Genomic DNA, 19,547 nt, shown 5'->3' with positions numbered 1-19,547 from the left:
AATAATTTTTCATACATTAAAAAAATAATTTTACACTTTACATAAAAGAGGTGAGAAATATTGATTAAATGCCATACAGAAGCTATTCATATCAATAAGAAACTGAAAAATCAGTAATTGAAAGTTAAAGAGATTTTACTATACAAAATTTAAAAGTTTAAGGAGTTTTATGTTACATTTTAAAGTTAAAGGACAGAGGAATTCTTGAAAAAACTTATTTGAAATTTCCCCGTAAGGATAATCTGCAAGTCCCAGAACCCACCTGCCCTTCACACCATTATTTTTACGAGAATAAACAGCCAAAATCACTTCCAATAGTTCATGTTGCAAATTTGATCATAAAAATATAAATCCTGCAACTAATGAGCCAACTGCATTACACGGATAATATCAATTTTTGGACAAAATTCATCTTTTTCCACAAAAAAAAAAAAAAGAAATCATAATAAACAACAACAACAACCGCGGCTAATAACTCAGCATTTTGTTGTTTGTCAATCTGATTTTTAACTCAAAACACAAAAGAAAAAATTGGACTCAAACCTGTCAACCTAAATGATTCTCTAATTTTTGAGGCAGCTGGTGAATGTATTCTTTTAACTTTTTGCTGTAGATTTATTATTGGCCGGATTGTACACGCTGAACTCCCCGAAGTCCCTTTTGCCACTGGCAAAAACAGCGCTCACAATCAAATCCTTTGTACAAATAAACACAACTTCAGTTGCTAAACGTATCCATATATTTTTTTAAATAAAAAAACGAACAAATAAACCGAGCAAACTTATATAATATGCTTTACCCACTTACCAAATAAACTTAATTATAGGAAAATTAGATAAAATTTAACGACAAATGTAATGAACACACGACTCTTTGTGCACAATTTCAAGCGATGAACACAACCCTTCTAGAATTAGTGAATTTGCCGGAGACATGGACTTAAAAAGTCGAGTAGCGTCTTCTTTACTAGTGTTTCGTGGCAGTAGATGTATTTTATTTGTTAAGATAAATTGACCTTAATTTAGTTAAGATGCATCTTAATCAAAGCCAAGTCATAGTCACATTACACACAGCATGATGAGGTGACGCACCTGTGCATTACATCCCAACCAGCAGGTAAGAAGCGAGGATGAGTTGCTTCAACAAAAACTTGTCTCCATCGCCGACAAAATTGATGAATGCCATGTTCTCCATATTCTTTCAGTATGTGTTCCACAACTAGCTTTCCATGTGGTCCATGTCCTAACAGAGATAACTTCGAATTATTTTCAGGCAAAGCATTTTCATCATGTCTAGGATAATTTATGCCGACTGCTTCCTTTGGTGGACTTCTTTCACAATTCTCGTAAGTGTTCACGGCAGAAATTTCTTTTATATCAGAAATTTCATTTTCATCTAAATTCATATCCTTATAAGCACTAGCAGAGACTGCTGTGACTTGTAGATTAGAACAGACACTTGAATTGTTGTCTGTTACTGTGAAATAGTCTTTATCTTCCTTTACATCAGTTGGATCTGCTTGTATAATTTGGGAACCATCTGGAGTATCAACTTCAGATGTGTTCTCATTGTAAGATTTGACCACAGCAACAGCATCATGAATCTTCTTGTTGTTTGGAAGGATATTATAAGAAGAATATTTTGAAGAAAATCCTCTCTTCTCAAATCGTCTTCTTTCATGAGGACTCATGCCAACCAGCAAAGCTCTTTTCAAATCTTCCTCGGTGATCTCCCTTCCTCCATAATATTGTGTAACAATCTACATACAGTAAATTATTTGTATGAAAAGGTTAAATATCCAGCATAACACAATTGACTAATCAGTAGCACTATAATATACATTGGTTGCATGTAAACAAGAAGCAATGGTGTTTTCCTTTTCCTAAATGAAAATGTGCTTGCAACTTATAAAAAAATGAACATTTTCAGAGCATGTTCAATAGGGGCATTAATGGAGATTCTCTAATAAGCATATAGACTTAATTATGTATTGTAGTTAATGAAATTCAGAGGAAAGCAACATCAGCAACAATAATAACAACAACAACTAAGCTTTAATCTCAAACTAGTTAGAATTAACTTTATGGATCTTTATTCGCCATTTAACTCTATTTGAAATCAATATCACATCAATATCGAAAAATCACAAATCTTTTTATACTACTTCCCTACACATCATTTTATATCTTTCTCTTTTTCTTCTCACTCTCCTTCCACCACAAACTTATTACACTTTCGTACTGAGGCATTTGATGCCCTACGTTGGACATAATCAAACCATTTAGTCGAGCATCTCTATTTTACCCTCAATGTATGCTACATGCACTTTCTAGCATATTGATGTCATTTCTAATTTTATCTATCATTGTCAATACCAGACATCAATCTTAACATTTGCATTAACACCACACTCATCTTGTAGTTATATTGTACCTAGATACCAAACATTCACTTCCATAAAACATAGCTAGCCTAACCAAAACTTTAAAGAACTTACCTTTTACTTTGTTAAGGATCCTATGGTTACATGGAATGCCCGTTGAACTCCTCCATTTCACCCATCTTGTTTTGATTTATGAGTTACAATCTCATCTATTATTCCATTCTTCTAGATAATAAAACCTAAATACTTGAATTGGTTGTATTTTGTCACAAAAACTCCATCCAATCAAACCTCCCCTCCATTTTTTCTACAAGAGCTAAACTCACAATTCATATATTCTATATTACTTCTACTTGGCCTAAAACCTTTACTAGCCTAAAACCTTTACTCTCAATAGCCCTTCTCCATAACTCCAACTTTAGCTAACTAATTCACTAAGATAACATCTTGTACCATGGGGCCATCTTGAATATGATTAATTAGCTCATTCATAACTAAGCTAAACAGGCATGGACTCAAATCCAATTCTTGATATAAGCCCACTATTATGGGAAACTTGTTAGTATCGTCTATCACTATTCTTAATGACATCTATATATTTGAGGAAAGAACAACGAAAGGTGAAAAAAATGCCAATTAAAGGTATTTAGGATCAAGACTTCAAAACATAAATTCATTCAAACATGTGTCTCACCATAGTCCTACTCTTTCAGTGAAATATTCTTGATCTCTTCTCCTTGGTTTTATATTATAGCCACAGTGTCATAGCTAAAATATAATGTTTGTGGCTATTGTAGTTGTATTTTCTTTGGCAAAGAAGCAACATGACTCAAATTCATAGTTAAACAAGCATTTAGCCAAGTATGCAATAGATTAGTACTACAACAACAATAAATAAGCCTTAATCCCAAACTAGTTGGAGTAGGTTATATGAATTCTTTTTCATCATTCAACACTGTTAAATACCAAGACCACATCAATATCCAAAACTTGTAAATCCTTTGATATTATTTCCCTCAATGTCATCTTACGCTTTCCCCTTCCCCTTCACCTTCTTGCTCATTCCCTTACTAATTTATCACACATTCGTACATCACTAAACCAACTTAAAATCTCCCTCATTTTATCTCCAATAAGTGTTACATGCATTCTCCCGCTGTTCCTAATCTTATCTATCATTGTGATATCAGATATCCATCTTAACATCTTGTGAGTATATTGTAATAAATTAGTACTACCAATATATAAAATAACTATTTATTAAGGACAAAAAACATAATTGACTTACTGAGGCAAAAATGAATTATTGAAATTCTTAGATGTGGTCCTTTCTTTTATTTATTTTATTCTTAAAAGTCTAAACCTTCGGCCGTCTTTAGGTTTTTATTTGCACCATCAATTCATTTGTAAACAAACAAGGGGTGTATGTCACAAATTGTGAGGGGGATAACCATCATGAAGCCATGCAAAAAAGGAAATTCCTTTTCTTTTTTAATTTTTAAAGTGTAGTTCAGACATTTGTCTAGTGTACGGTTAAAAAGGAAGAAAAAAAAAAAGACTAGATTTAAAAAAAAAAAAATCCACTTTTGAAGAAGATGATAGATTTCCTATGTTTTGTAGAACAAAAACAAATACCCACCCCACCCTGGACTTTTTTTTTTTTTTACACCCTGCTCTGATTCCTAACAGATTGAGATGGAAATTACGAAACCTGAGTTGTCCCATCCCATTGCCATTCCTAGTCTAGCCAATTTACTTCATGGGACACACTAAGGCCCTCCAACTTGCACCTTTTACAGAAGGTTTTTGCTAATGCAAATTGGGTTAAATACAACTTGCCGATTGCATCCACGGGTTTAGGATCTTTTTTTTTTTTAACTTGTACTTTTGTTGATGGTAATTTAACAATTTGTGGTTTACAAGGTGTTAACATTATACATCACATTAATAGCACATAAAGCTTAAAAAAGGATTGGGAATGCCAATTCTTTTAACTGTCTTTTGATGGGTAATGGAATCTCGAACTTTTAGTGGATTACTATGCTAGAAACTATTACAAATGAAACCAGTAATACAGGGTTATGAAATCAGTACTTCACAAATACAGGGAAATGCCAAGTATTTGAGCAGTGCAATATTTATCACAGCATGCTTAACTAGATAATATGTTGCATTCAGCAGAGGTAACTACTGAAGGCCTACTGTATCTTGCTTGGATATAGCTCCTCTATTTAAATTTTTAAATTTTAAAATCTCTTTGATAGTTACACACATACTGAAATTGAACTTTTATAGTACCATTTAAATGTTTCTAATAGTGTTACCATTAGCAATTGCAATCATAATTCATAAAAAGCAGTCAGCCAATAAGTCTTTACCTTTCGCATATACCTTATTAAGCATGGACAAACAGAATGCCTACCGAAAAACTTTTTCTTCCAATTTCCGCATGGAATAACAGATTCCAAAAAATTCACAAGGCATTTAACCAACATAAATGGAAATAAAAACTGCAAACTTCCAATTTAACCCCTGATACTTGAACAACTTATTAGAAAGCTTAATTTTATTTCTAAATGCAATTAGAAATATGTTATTATTGTTCAATAATGGTTTTAAGAGTCCACATTGTCGCAATCAAGAAGTGTAACCTTGGAGTACATAATTTCCAAGTAATGATGATTTGGAGGGTTTAACAAATTAAATCTTCTCTACAAATGGCCACTGGAAAAGATAGCCAATTGCCATCCCATAAAGGGTGATGCCAAGCTATAAGATTATTACATAATGAAAATCACAACAACGGGCTACTACCAATTATATCGAGCACTCAGTAACATCAGAAAGATAACCAAGGATCTACTTCTTACAAATAAACACTGTAATATTACTTTCTTGCTGCTTAACTGATACTAACAACAGTTAGTAGTTAACAATAATACTAACTAATAATTAAAAACCATATTCATCAAAATAACAGATCAAAAAACTGGATAAGCGCTATAAACAAGACTCAGATTTTGAATTTAGGGAAGTTCCAAGTCCACTTACCTGTGTTAGTTCTTCTCGGCGCCTGGGTGGCATGCTGGATCCATGACGCAAAAGAGCCATTGCAGCAGTGCGCAATTGTAAAGGAGACACCCCTGCCTCCTCAGCATTTATCATTGATGATGGTAGCCCGGGTAAAGCAGGGGCTTCTCTAGAATCAACCACTTTACGAACAAATAATGGAATTCCAAATTCCACAGCTACCTGTTTTTTGTGTTTCTCAGCAGCAGCATGAGCAACTTCATGACAGTCCACGCAAAGTAGAACAATATCATGAGAACGATGGCTTTTCAAATGCTCAGGGAAGTGCATTCTGTAGCATGATGGGATTATTCGATACCTTAAGTAATGACTTCCCTCACCACAGCTGACACATATATTTTTCTTACTTTGGATGTAAAAATCATTATCTTCATCTTCTGGACGACCCTTTGGTTCAAAAAGAAGCATTATGGCAGGGGGATTTGCATCAATAAGTTTTGCCAGCTCTCGTCGGAGGTACCTGTAAAACAATAACCTGATCCTATCAAGCACAGCAGATTTCTATTGAACAAAAGATTAAAAAGATGTTAACTCACTAACCATTCAAGCTTTCTCTGATCACAGTAACAAAGCAACCGTCCATCATTTGCATAGATCCTACAGTTATGATACACCGGAGATTTGCAGGAGAATTTTTGAACAAAAAGTTCTCTTGAAGCCTTCCGAGCAAATTGCCTAGAATTTTTAACCCCATTCTTTCTGGAAACTGATCTATTTGTTGGTCTCATGTCATAGTTAGCCAATAATGCATAATTATAAACAGACAATGGACAACTCCCATTTTTACCCAGGCATTTTTGAAGAAGCACTGAGAAAATATCATCAAGGTTGCTTTTACTTTCCTGCATTAAGGAACAAAAATCGTCCAAATGACTGCAAACAACAGGGGATGGAGATGGCAGAGATGAATTCAAATTCATAGGATCCACATTCATATCAGCTTGAGCAATGGTGTCACATATTTCTGTCGGATCTGTTGGAACCTTGTCTGCAATAGAAACAATGGCCTGGTCTGATAATACATATCTTAAGCTCTCATCATGCAAACGAGCCTGAAAGGAAATCAAAACCACTTGATTAGATTAAATAATCAAAATGCACTCTCCAACATGTCTCCCATTGATAGAGAATGCAACAGTTGCATTATCCAATGATAAACATTTTGCAAAGATGTAAATGACATGCTCTCTTAAAGAAGAATGTAATACAAAATTAAGTATCCAACACCACAGTTTACAGCAAACAGATGGGGAAAATAATTGGATACTACCAAGTTGCACAGGAAAAATAGTGATACTCCTAGCCGTAGGAGTTGACAGATGCATTGGCTCATGTAATTACAGAAGGTAACTAAGGACAGGATAAGGAAGCACTAAATCAGTTGCACTTAGAGGTGGCTGGCCACTTGATGGCCTGCCTCCACATACTCAATAGTAAGTAATTTAACAGTTATGGCATTATTGCATATACCAATTTGAGGCATGTTGATCATACTAGTATCCTTTTTAGGCTTATATATAAATTAATTGAACTTGGCATTGACAGCCACAAGACTGAGAAAATTACTTATAAGAATGTCCACACTAGCAATTATGATCCTCAACATGAGATTTGCATCCTTTGCTTCCTGCATGGTAGTGCCATGAGCAAAAGCATGGTCAAACTCCACAAACATTCAACTGAAAATACTTCTATATTATGATATAAAATCATAAGGGAATACTCTTTCTGATCTGACCATCAGACTCAACCTAAGCCAAGAAGTCAAGAAAGGCTTTGTGCTTGCAGATTCTATCTTGGAGGATTAAATAATATGCTGCCTTGATGCAGGTTTTATGCATACCATTATGTGATCCCTTCATGCTGATTGATTATAAATGAAATGACAAATCATTTTCTCTTAACAGACAAAACGCATTCAAATTTAAAATAGCCTATCAACAATATAAATTTGAAACTATATTAATGAGGAATGAGAGTAAAGTTGTTTCCTCCAATCCTAATATAGCGAAGTCATTCTCCATCAGACAGCAAAATTACTGAAAAGGACATCACTAACCATTAATTCCCTCCATGTGCACAAATGTCTCACAAGATCCTGAAATTAATGTTGTAAAGTTAGAATTGTATATGAAGGTTATTTGAATTGGCCTGCTCTAAGAAACATAAGCAAAGCAGTGCACCTGCATCTCACATGAAACTGATGAACCTCCTTGACCGTTCAAATGTCGAGAAAAAATCGATAATGCAGCAGACTCACCGGGAAAATCTTCAACCTCTTTAGTGTAGAGTTGCAGACAAGTCATGTTTGAACGGCGACTAGCCTCAAGTGTTAAATGTAATTTGCCATCTGGGTGAGTTGAGTTATCTGGTCCATTACCATTTTTAGCTCCTTGATACTATGAGGCGGTTATAAATGTTTTGAACGGTTATCAACATAAAACTATGTGTAATGGATGAACAAGTGCCAAGGAATAAATTTATTGTTTCTTACCTCTGCTAAGTTCTTTTTACTTTCCTGAGGTATAATGCCCCTAAATTTTGAATTTCTAAAGTTAAACCTTTTCTATGAATCTGTTAGAAGCAGCCATTGTCCCCTCTCCCTAAGTACAAAGGAAATATCCGAGTCTCAATGACCAGCTTTTATTGTTTTGTCACATTGATACATTGCATATTTAAATGGCACCATGTTTAAATGGTACGATCCTTCATTTTTCTTTGACATCTATAGCAATATAAATCATTGGAAATTAAAAAAAAAAAAATTGTGGAAAATTTATGATGGCAAGATAAAAACGTACCATTGTCTTGTTGTTTGAGCTCAGCAATTAAACAAGCTGCAATATACAATAGATAGTGCGCATCTGTTCGAGCATATTGTAACATCTCTGCTGATAATGGACGTTGCCTCCAGTCTTCACGCTGAATTCAACATAAGATTTTTTTTTTTTTTCACATCCATGGTTTATTTTAAGCAATAATATAATAAAAATCTGGACAAATGCCTAAAAATTTTAAAATTTTTTGTGATTCATAACTGTAGTTATCAGCAGGAGAACACATCACAGAATTCTTTCAGAAAAGATAGCTAATAAGCTTCATCAAATGTAGGGAGATGCACAAACATTGAAAGTCTCAATCCCAAACCTGGAGCAATTTGTTTGTAGCTACACCACAATAAGTTTCAAGTAAGTACGCCAGTGATTTCTGTGGTTTAGACAGCACCTCACATGCCTGCAATATTAGAGTGAGAACAAATTAATCATAAAGTTGAAAGTGAATTGTCAAGATATAACATCTGTCCTTTTTATATTTCATGCAACTGATTTTTGCTATTAACCATTCATCAATATAAAATGATGGTAACAAGTATACTGGTATTTAACATATGTTTATGTACATATACAACATCAAACCTCACCTTTGCAGTGTCGAACAAATTAACAACATATATGTGGAAGTCTCTTTGTAGCCAGAGAACATCATTATCCGCCCCATGGAACACCTAGACCACAAATTTTATCATCAATGACAAGAAACAAAAATTAAAACTGAAATCAAACCTGTACTAAATATTTATCCTTGTGATTAAACACATTCATGTAACTGCTTAACCACTTTACCTTGCAAATAGTAGGATCAGCAAAAACTGGGCTTAGAATCCCCATTGCATCATGTAATTTGATCGTATCCAGCAAATAATCTTCTTTTTGAGTGGAAATCTGCTCATGCAAAAATTTAAATTAAAAATAAACACATGATGAGATGTGAATCTGAACAAAAAACAATAAACACATAAAATGCAAGTAAATAGAATTGAAATGCTCATAACCTGAATTAAAGCAGTGAAACCTAGAAAAGAGCGTAAGCTATGCTGCTCAGTATCAACAGCAAAAAATCTCTCTTTAATCAATGCATCAGCTAGCTCCTTCAACCGAGACTCAGTTTCAACCCAAACATAGACGTCATTCATTTCCTTCAAATCTATGCTAGTATACATATCAAATTCAAATTCAACTCGAGGATTCTCTATGAAAGCTGTAATCTCCGGTTCATATGGGTGCAAATTCGAAGAAATCTCTGCCATAGCATTAAATAAAAAACAAAAATTTGAATATTGAGTCATGCCATGTTTGATCATTACTTACAAGTTTATCATCACTGCTCAATTTCTATAATTCAGCTTTCAGCGAAACCAAACAGAGCTTAAATCCTAATAACTCTACTGTCAAAGTTCAATTTACCTCAAAATTCTCATCAAACAAACAGAAAGCAAAATTTTAAAAATCTTACTGTTAGTGGAGCTTTGAAGCTTCAAGTGCTTGAACTGAGAAAAGGAGTTATCAGCTAAAACGCGCTTGAAAGCGAACTGAGGCTTTGAGTCGGATTGCAAATAGCATGAACTTGCAAGGCATTTTTGCTTTCGGCGTCTACGATACTGACTCGTGAAAAGGATTGAAATTGCTGCAAGAGAAGCTATGGCCACTGCGATTCTGACCTTGTCTTTATACTCCATTTCGCTTCCGTTTTTTCTCTTGCGTTGGCCGGAATGTGAATGGAGGCGCCGAGCACAGGTTTAAAGAGACGGAGAAGGAAGTGCAGGAGGTTTGTGTGGTGGCTTGAGCCCAAGTGAGTTGGGCCAAAACCTAACTGTGCCATCTTAATAATACCTTTTCAAAATCCAGACCGACCCAATGTCGCAGATTGGCACTGGATTGCTTGGGATGCTCATCAGTCTCCTGAAACGCCCACACTGCTTTATTTTTTTTATTTATTTTTTAAATTTTTTCATGCTACCCCCAACTGTTAATAACAGACTGCAACAACCTTGTCCTTTTGTTTGTTGCAGACAGCCTACGGGAATTTTTGACAATCCAACTCAATGAGCTCGCTCCAAAATTTATAATTAAAACTATGTGTATAATTTTATAATTATTTAAGAATTTTATCGATTTTATGAAATGATACTTCAATAGAAATACATGGATTTATAATTGTTGAATTAATTTATATATTTGCATTTTTCATATATTAGTGAAATTAACTTCAAAAACAAATTAAGAATAATATCAAATTTTCATTATAAGAAATAATTTTTATTATTTAGATCATTTTCATTTTAGGTAATAGATGGTCTTCGGGTCAGTTTTGTTTTGGAAATGTGTTGGGCTGAACTATTAGACCTTACCCATCTTGGCCCATTACAAGCACTAATGGCCATCTTGCAAGAACAGAAACAGGCAAGAACAGGCAAATTTAAAGAGGTCTATATATGTCTCAATCAATCCACTAGAATCAATTCTTGATATCCTGTGTAGAAAGCAGAAGCAGCAAAAACTGGTTGGTTGGGGTCATAGTGTCCCATAAGGATGGCCAACACAGAGCTGGTGCTTTGGTTTAAGGAAATGGCAGAGAGAGCACATGGTGCATGGGGCTACTGGCCAGAGGTGTGATGTGTGGAAGGCTGCTTATTGTGAGCATCAATGTTGACAATTTATGGAGGCCCAGTGAGATAGAGATGGACCATTGGACATAATAATTTTTCATAGATGATGGAAAATTGAAGGAAAGGAGCTTGAGCTTGAGGTTGAGGTTCCACTAAAATAAATGGGAAAACATGGCATGGGTCCTGATTTCTGAAGAAGGAAATGATAAGAAATGGGTTGTTTGCAACTTCATTAATTGCAGAGAGAAGGGCGGACTATTCCCTGGGTGTGAAGTCCATGCCCAGCATGTTTCTAATGGTCATTCACAATGATACTAATAATCTATAAGTTCCGTTTGATTTACTTCAGGGATGTTTCCGGTTTTTTAGATTCTCGAGCCCTTAATTTAGAGTATTTAGTTAATATAAATTTTTAAATATTTTTAGGTATATTATTAAATTTATGTTTAAAACTTACAATTTTTTTTAATAAATAAATTTATATTATATAATAATAAATTAAAAATTTTAAAAAAAATTTTAAATAATAATAAACAAAGAGCGATCCCTCGCTTAAACAGATCTCTCCACTATTATCTCCATGACAAGTCGACTTCATGAGGAATATTGCCACTTGCAAACAGTTCAGGTTACGTTCGCGTGCCTGGTCGCCTCCACTATTGGCTATCATCGATGCGTGGGACGCTGAAAATTCTGCTGCTCTCTATGTTTATGGTACCATCCATTGCCCTCAACTATGGTTTTACTGATCTTATCATGAAATCGTATTCGAAAAACCTTATTGACTCGATTCATCGCCCTACCCCTTCTCTCGCTCCAGCTCACCTAATTGTACGATGGCATTCTTCACCGTAAATCTAATTTTATTTTTATTATTTTTAATTTTACTTCTAGAAAATGTAATAAAGTGGCTAGTTATAGATGTAATTCTATAATTCCTTTTGTATTGGGCGATACTCATTTTCTCATAATAAAAAATTTTCAAAATCATTTTTGAAATTTTAATATTTATATAACATATAAAAAATTAATTATTAGTAATTATAAATTTAACTAGTAAGTATACATCACAATTAAATATTATTTATTTTTTATATAATATAATTAGTAAATATTTTTATTCATCGATGATTCTTAATTTAAAACGAAAATATTTAATTTTTTTATTTTAAAGAAATAAGTTTAATTTCTTAATTAAAAGCAAATATAAATAATTAATAAATTTTTTATAATTACATTCGACCCCTTTAAATATTATCATCAAATTAATTTCTGTTAATTTCATATTAAAAAAATAGAATAAAATATAATTCCAGTGGAAAAATCTAATTCAAATGGACCATCATGAGGATCATTCTACATGTATACAAATTAATGCCTTTTTATTAATAAAATAAAATAAAATAAAATAATTGCCCAAGCTATAAGGTTTCTTTGTTAACTTTATTGTTTTCTTATTTTTGTTCCCTTTAGATTTGGCAAATCTCTCAAAGGATTAAGGCAAAGGAAAGAAGTGGGACCTTAGAGTGGACGGCCAGTCTCTGCTTCCTTATCTTATCATATGATTTTATATGAATTTTATTTTTCTTCAAAACTTAAAGTCTCGTTTGTCTATTTCATGCAAAAAGCTAGTAGAGATTAATTAAAGCAAATATGTAATCATCTTTTATCATTTCTCCATTTGATAGAATATCCTACATCATATTAACGAAAAGTAGCATTATTATGTAATCATATGCATTTTCTTTAATTAAGAAATAAAAGTTAGTGTTATTGGATTAAATATAATCATATATACATCATAATACAAAGATTATTATGAGTTTACTGAGTTTGAATTTTAGTGAAATCGTAAAAAAAAAAAAATATATTGTCAAGAGAATCAAATGTTTAGTAGAAAAATGTGATAAATCAATAGGAAAAAGAGTAAGTGTTATAAATATGTAAGTATGAAATTCTCACATAAAAAAAAAAAGAGATGAGTGTGAAATATACAAGTAAGAAGGACATATAAAAATATTATCTTAAGATTTTGAGTTAAATGTAGTATCAAATTCATGAGTGTATTCTCTCACAAGATTCATCAAAAAATATTCTACTTAAATGCTTTGGGCTCTTGAGATCTCTAGTAAATAGTATCAAAGCCGATGGTTCGATAAGGACGAATATGGAGACAATGGTCAGTGATTTCCATGATATTCTAACACATGAACTGAAGAGTCAAGAGAATCCTAGTAGGCTCAATGGAGTAGGAATGTACTTTTCTAGAAAATGGCAAATTGATGGAGTGAAGACTTTTGATTCACGTGATAGCTCTAGCATGACTCTTAGAAGTGGCGAAAAATAATTCATATAGCTAATCTTATCTAGTTTGAAATTAAAACTTAATTGTTATTATTATATTATATTGCGAATAAAACTGTGAAATTACAAATTAAAAAAATGCAATAAAATAAAAAGAATTTTACATGATCATCTCCAATGTTATTCTCAATTAAAATTCTAGTAAATTGAGTGGAATAAAATGAATTAAAAAGTTTCAAGGATAAATAAACTCAATTTAAAGTTTAACAGCCAGAAAAAAAATACATTATTTAGTGAAGCATCAATATATAATATAATTTACCCACAAAAGAATCATAAGAGAACATTTTGGAATTAATTGATAAAAAAAAAAATCTGAAAGAATAGTTTGTGTGATGGGTGTGGTTATGTTTTTAGGTAGTGAGTTCCTTGGTGGGTACGACCCTTGGAAGGGTTGGATGGATTTTAGTTTACATGAAAAAGCAGCTGCACCTACTGATAAACAGATGGACTCGTGCAGTGGCAGCTTTCAGCTCTCTGGGTTTGCTTAAGCAGCGCTCTGTAACTGTAAGTGGTGTAGTAAAGCGACAGAAACTCCTACTACAAGCAAGGTACCCTGAGGAACCACAATATCATTTTTCTCATTACCCCACCCCTAACATCAAACCTTTAATTTTTTTTTTATTTCAAATTGATTTTGAATCAATTTTATATTTTAGAATCCATTTCATAGAAATTTATCTATTTATACATATAAAGTAGACAAATAATTTCATAATATTGTCACATGATACATGTTATCCTATATGAAAGGTGAGTATATAATTTTCTTTTATGTTAATTATTTAATTTTTTTATTTATATATATATATATATTAGTGGAGAACAAGTGCATCACTCTAACAACTAGATGCCTAATAAATTAATAAAAAAGCCCTATTTTTGGAGATAGGGTACTCAATCCCATGCTTCTTAGAATCAAATCAATTTAATTAGAAATCGGATTAATAATCGATTTGATTTATACTTAAAAACTCTCTTTTTCGTCAATTCAGATTCACTCAATCAACTCTACCTAGTTGAATAAGGGTAAATTAGATTATCTCACCAAATAATAATAATAATAATACAACTACTCTTGCAAGGATTCCAACCTTTGATGAGTTAATGAACTAAAAAATTTTGAAGATCTTTTATAGTTGAATTATACTTCAATATCTTTTATATAAATAAATAAATAAGTAAATATATATATATATATATATATATATATATATATATATATATATATATATATATATATATATTACTTTATAGAGATATACAAAATATATAATAATAACAATTTAGAAAAGAATAACACAACACTTCTAAAAAAATAAAACAGCAATATAACAACCCATTTCCCATTCAAATTAGAAATAATTAAAGTATCATTTTCTAAAAATAATAATTGTGAATTAATAATTTAATAAATAACAGTTTTTAATAAAAAAATTAATAAGATCGTGGCAATAAACTGTATCTATAAATAAGATAAATTTAATTATTGTATTTTATAAATATTCAAACTAAATAAAATATATATAATAATGTGTTTCAGTCGATTTATCAAAATCAATTGTTATTTACATTTTATTTTCATTTCATTTCAATTCAATTCATGTGAATTGCAGTTTTTTTAAGACAATATATTGTTTTAATTAAAAATAAACTATAAATTTAAAATACAAATAATCCTCTTATCATATTTTTTCATAAGCAAATTCAATATAAATTATTTATAAAAATAATAATGATAATAATTGTGTTGACAGAAAATTTAATTTGATCAAACACCAAAACGCTCTACTTGATAACAATCTAATTTTGGTTTATTTACTAATCTGATCAGATAACCTATAAATTTTAGTTTCCTTTGACATATTTCATTTATTGATAATAAAACACAGTGTAGAAGAAAAATAAAAACATTATGTATGAACTAGTGGTCTAATGAGCAAAACAATGTGTGGAGAACTTAAATAGAATGGTGCGCTGAAGTTGCTAAGAGAGAGGACCTACTTCCTGAGTATTCCAATAGAGCAATGAATTTATTAGGCCAGTTGAAAATTAGTTAGATCTTATTCTAGTTTCTTCTATTCGTGTACATGAAAAGAACAGCTCCATTAACCAATAAATCACGGTTATCATTCTTCCATTTTTCCTTTTTTCTAAATTGTTCATGGTATAAAAGCAATGCATTTGCTACTAATACTTACTTTGCTTATGATACATTGATTGTGAAGTTCTATTTCTGAGAAATGTTTTATCAGATTCAGTGTTAATATCTCTGTTTTTTTGTAGCTGCAATTCTAAAATGACGAATGCCAACTGTTGAGTGTTGAATCAAGATGATGTAGATTTGAAGATTCGTGGAAAAAATGCATACGACATGATTAGATTACAAAACTTTGATCATCTTGGAATGATACTTGTCAGTGCTCCACTAGATGAGAGTAATTACTTGTCTTGGAGCAAATCCATGGTGGTTACTCTGAAGGCCAAGAATAAGCTGGGGCTATCAAAGAGAGATGCAAGATGCCAGATCCATATTCAAAAGATTATGAAAAAAATGGCAAAGGACTAACAGTATGGTGATTTCTTGGCTTCTTAATTCTTTGTCCAAAGATCTCATAAAAGCTTTCCTATATGCTACATCTTCAAAGGATCTTTGGTAAGAAATCAAAGAAAGATTTAGAGAGAGTAATGGCCCGTTGCTACTAGTTGAAGAGAGAGATAAGTTCTTTCACTCAATCAAATATGGCTATGATGGTTTATTTCACCAAACTTAAGAAATTATGATTACGGGATGAACTGAATTGCATGAGACCTGTGCCTGCTTGTGCATGTGGTACCTTTTGGATTATGTTTGAGATTGATAATAATGACAAATTGATCCAATTTTTGATAAAACTATAGATTCCTATAAACATTGTTAGGAACTAGACATTGATAGTGAAACCATTGCCTAGTCTAAAGAAACCCTATTCAATGGTTTTGATAGTTGAAAAATAAAGAGAAGTGCATAATGTTGAAACTAAAGTGTTGAATATTGCTGCTATGAATGTGAAAATTTTGAAAAAAGTAGGAGGCATCAAACCACAATTCAAGAAGAAAGATGACAATAGGAAAAAGAATAGGGTGTGTAATTACTGTAACAAAAGTGGTCATATAAGGGAGACATGTTTCAAACTCCAAGGATACTTAGAGTGGTTTGAGGAGTATAAACTTAAGAAGAGTAAAGAGAGGGTGAATGCTGTTGTTCCGTTACCTAAAACACCATTGGATAGTGAGGTTGGATCATAAAGTCTGATAATTAGGATGCATGATGGTCTAACTGTAACACCCCTTACCCGTTTATAGTGTAGCCGAGTAGGGCACATCACACTCGGTGTCGGAGCACCCTAACTTATCTTACTTTATTTCTTTAATAATTTTGAACTCGTTATATTTTAAAATAATTCATATTCTATAGAGAAATTAATAGAGTTTTTCCTATTTTATTATCGTTTGATGTAATTCACTATTCACCTGTTTGGAATTTTCAATAATGTTTTAAGCAAATTAATACAAATTCTCATCATCATTATCACACATTCAATTCTTGCAACTCATTTGTATACATATTCATTCATACTCAATTTATGTATTAAAATTCTCAAATTTTATAGTTTACATGATTTACAAACTAATTATATAAATTCATACTTTACATGATATACAAATTCATTACAATTCCATAATTTATATTAAAACATACAATTCATAATTTACATTACAAATAATAACTAATTACAATGTACAAAACACATAATATGACCTATATGGGCCCTATCTACATGCATTGCTGAGGAGGTGACAATCTTGAACACTTCTGACACTTCTGCAGATTTAAACTCTAAAAATCCCAATCAGATGTCCACTGGGTTTTTGCTTCAGAACCTGCGCGAAGGAAACAATTCACCGCGCTAAACATTGCTGCTTAGTAGTGCAATAATATAACAAGAAAATAATATATACAAATAAAAAAAGAAATGGATTATACTTTGGATACTCTGGAATTTAATCTAATTTAATATAATACTTCTAGTATCAACTATCTTTCATTCTAATTTATTTTAGGTCGTTTTACTCATTTATTTAATTTCTAATATTTTTAATTACTAATATTCTTAACTTATTTCAATAAATTTCACTGCCCAAGTAACCTATGATAGGCTGACAAAACTGGATAAGCGGGTCATTGGCACTGGACACTGCGGTGCCTCAGGCCGTCATACCATGGGACGTGAAATGCGAAACATTAATCACGTATGCAATCAGTATGGCCAAAAACTATGATAATATATCAGTATGGCTAAAAGCCATGATAACAAGTAATCGGGCATAAAAGCCACGAGTGAGGGCATAAAGCCATAAATACAGACATAAAATCTTACGCAGTACTGCTCCAACAATACCCTATTGACATACCAATCTATCCAATCTGACACACGTGTCGAGGTAATACATGGGCACATAAATACCATTAAATGTTAATATATTTTGTTTTATTAATTTATTATTTCATTACAAGTTCTAATTATAATTTATAACATTTCAATTTTTATTCCTAACAGAAGTGTAAACGTCTAAAATACAATACCTAAATTATGCATTCATCATTTTATTCATTCATTATGTCATTTATATTGATCACAATTTATGACAATTATTTTCAAGTGTAATTGTATTCAAAGCATTTTTTTTCTTATCCTTTCTCTAATAATGAGAACTAAAGTCTCATTCATATATTTATTTATTCATTACACTATGTATATAAATTATCATTCATATTCTAAGTAATCCATGAATATTTCATGGATTTCAAATTTAACTAAATTTCCCTTAAATTCTAGAGTCACTCAACTTCAAGAATTTAAATTCATTAATCACATTATCTATATTAACCATCCTAATAGTTTTTCTAATTTAGTATACCATTTCCTAAATCATTAGAGTTACTATTCACTTGATCATTTCCTTTCAAAGGTTGATTTTTTAATTCGTAATAGATTTTTTAAGCCTAAGTTCACCAAGATACCACATTTTGTATTTTATTTTTGTTGGCATTGATTTCCAAACTCAATTCCTAGGCTCCTAGGTTTTATTTCAAATTTTTAGAATTTGAGGTCCAAATTCACTGTTTCATTGGACCTTGCTACAGTAAAAAATTTGATAAAACTTTCTTCATGAAAATTGTTCCTTTATGTGTCTTCTTTAATTCACTTTTTGAATCACTTAATTTAGATTTTTTTAGCTCAAGTTGTGGCCATTTTACCATAATTGGCTAGATTAACCTATACCTAGAATTCTGGGCAGAATTGGTTCTGCCAGATTTGGTGTCCTGATTTTGGTGGACAATTCCATTAGGTTAAGTCCAGAATTTGAGTCTGTGTTCTACATGAAGGTTGTTCTAAATTGTCTAAGCTTTCCATTGATATAAATTTTAGGTCAATTAGACATTTCTACACTGAGTTATGACCATTTGAACAAATACTGTTCATTTGGTCATTTTCCAGGGACAGCTTGTGTGTTACCTGGATTGAGGCAATTTTTAGGTCATCTTAAATTGGTTTTCTGGGCAGGGTTTCTTTATAAAAAATGTGCTTTAAGGTCTTAAATTTCATCTTCAATTGGCCTTACACCAATTGGAGCTGTCTAGCTCTACTTATGTTCATTTAAACACGCTGGACTTATAGGTCCAGAATTCCCTGCACAAGAACAACACTCCCAATACCACTTTCCCACACTACTACCATCCACGAATCACATTCCATACACTTCACTTAGTCCATAATTGGTCTTAACATCAACAATTTATCAACATATCATTCAATTCCTAATTTTTATATCAAACCCCAGCTTATTAATTTGGTGATCTCATGTAATACATGCTAACTAACATCCAACTCAAATATACTCATCATAAACCACTTCTAAGTAATTTAATTCAAACAATTTATCAAATCCTAACCTTTCCCCATGGCTGCTGAAATCTAGATCTTTCTTTTCATGCATGGATTTCAACTTTTCCCATGTAATTCACTCATACTTAACCTTGATTTCAACATTAGAAAGGAAAAGAAGAGAGAAGCTAGCACTAACCTCTTGTAGCCTAAATCCAAGCCAACCAAAACTTCAATTTCTTCTCAAATTTCTGCTGCCTTGAGCTTTCTCAAGATTTAGGGATCATTTTTTGTGAAGGTAACTTAGGGTTTTGGGGTAAAGAGCTTAGGGAAA

At 32.0% G+C, this 19,547-nt stretch overlaps 1 protein-coding gene across 3 annotated transcripts; it reads right to left on the bottom strand.

The window, feature by feature from the left end:
- Positions 1-292: 292 nt before the first annotated feature.
- Positions 293-10,271, bottom strand: LOC110661910 (protein RRP6-like 3). Of its 3 annotated transcripts, none has more exons than XM_021820748.2 (12): positions 9,767-10,271; positions 9,306-9,553; positions 9,097-9,195; positions 8,895-8,978; positions 8,621-8,707; positions 8,275-8,395; positions 7,657-7,841; positions 7,533-7,571; positions 6,014-6,525; positions 5,435-5,933; positions 1,092-1,759; positions 293-695 (listed from the first exon to the last, which is right to left on the bottom strand). In XM_021820748.2, exons 1-12 carry the CDS (start codon positions 9,987-9,989, stop codon positions 689-691), a joined length of 2,772 nt encoding a protein of 923 aa, XP_021676440.2. In that variant the 5' UTR covers positions 9,990-10,271; the 3' UTR covers positions 293-688. The 3 variants fall into 3 exon arrangements, with proteins under 3 accessions (XP_021676440.2, XP_021676431.2, XP_021676455.2); XM_021820739.2 differs by having other exon boundaries at positions 293-666; positions 9,767-10,265; XM_021820763.2 differs by lacking the exon at positions 9,306-9,553 and having other exon boundaries at positions 293-666; positions 9,767-9,904.
- Between the last annotated feature and the right edge of the window lie 9,276 nt (positions 10,272-19,547).

This window comes from Hevea brasiliensis, chromosome 7 (assembly GCF_030052815.1).
Source record: "Hevea brasiliensis isolate MT/VB/25A 57/8 chromosome 7, ASM3005281v1, whole genome shotgun sequence".
In the NCBI taxonomy this organism is placed as follows: domain Eukaryota; kingdom Viridiplantae; phylum Streptophyta; class Magnoliopsida; order Malpighiales; family Euphorbiaceae; genus Hevea; species Hevea brasiliensis.
The sequence above is the reverse complement of the archived record's forward strand: the minus strand, read 5'-3'. Positions and strand labels throughout refer to the sequence as shown.

What these genes read in the sequence shown, in the direction of transcription:
- LOC110661910 (XM_021820739.2), bottom strand. Translation starts at nt 9,989, where the DNA reads ATGGAGTATAAAGACAAGGTCAGAATCGCAGTGGCCATAGCTTCTCTT. An exon ending in GCTCAAACAACAAGACAATG is followed by an intron (nt 7,842 to 8,274) that starts GTACGTTTTTAT and finishes GTAATGGACCAG; the next exon opens with ATAACTCAACTCACCCAGAT. An exon ending in CAGTTTCATGTGAGATGCAG is followed by an intron (nt 7,572 to 7,656) that starts GTGCACTGCTTT and finishes CATTAATTTCAG; the next exon opens with GATCTTGTGAGACATTTGTG.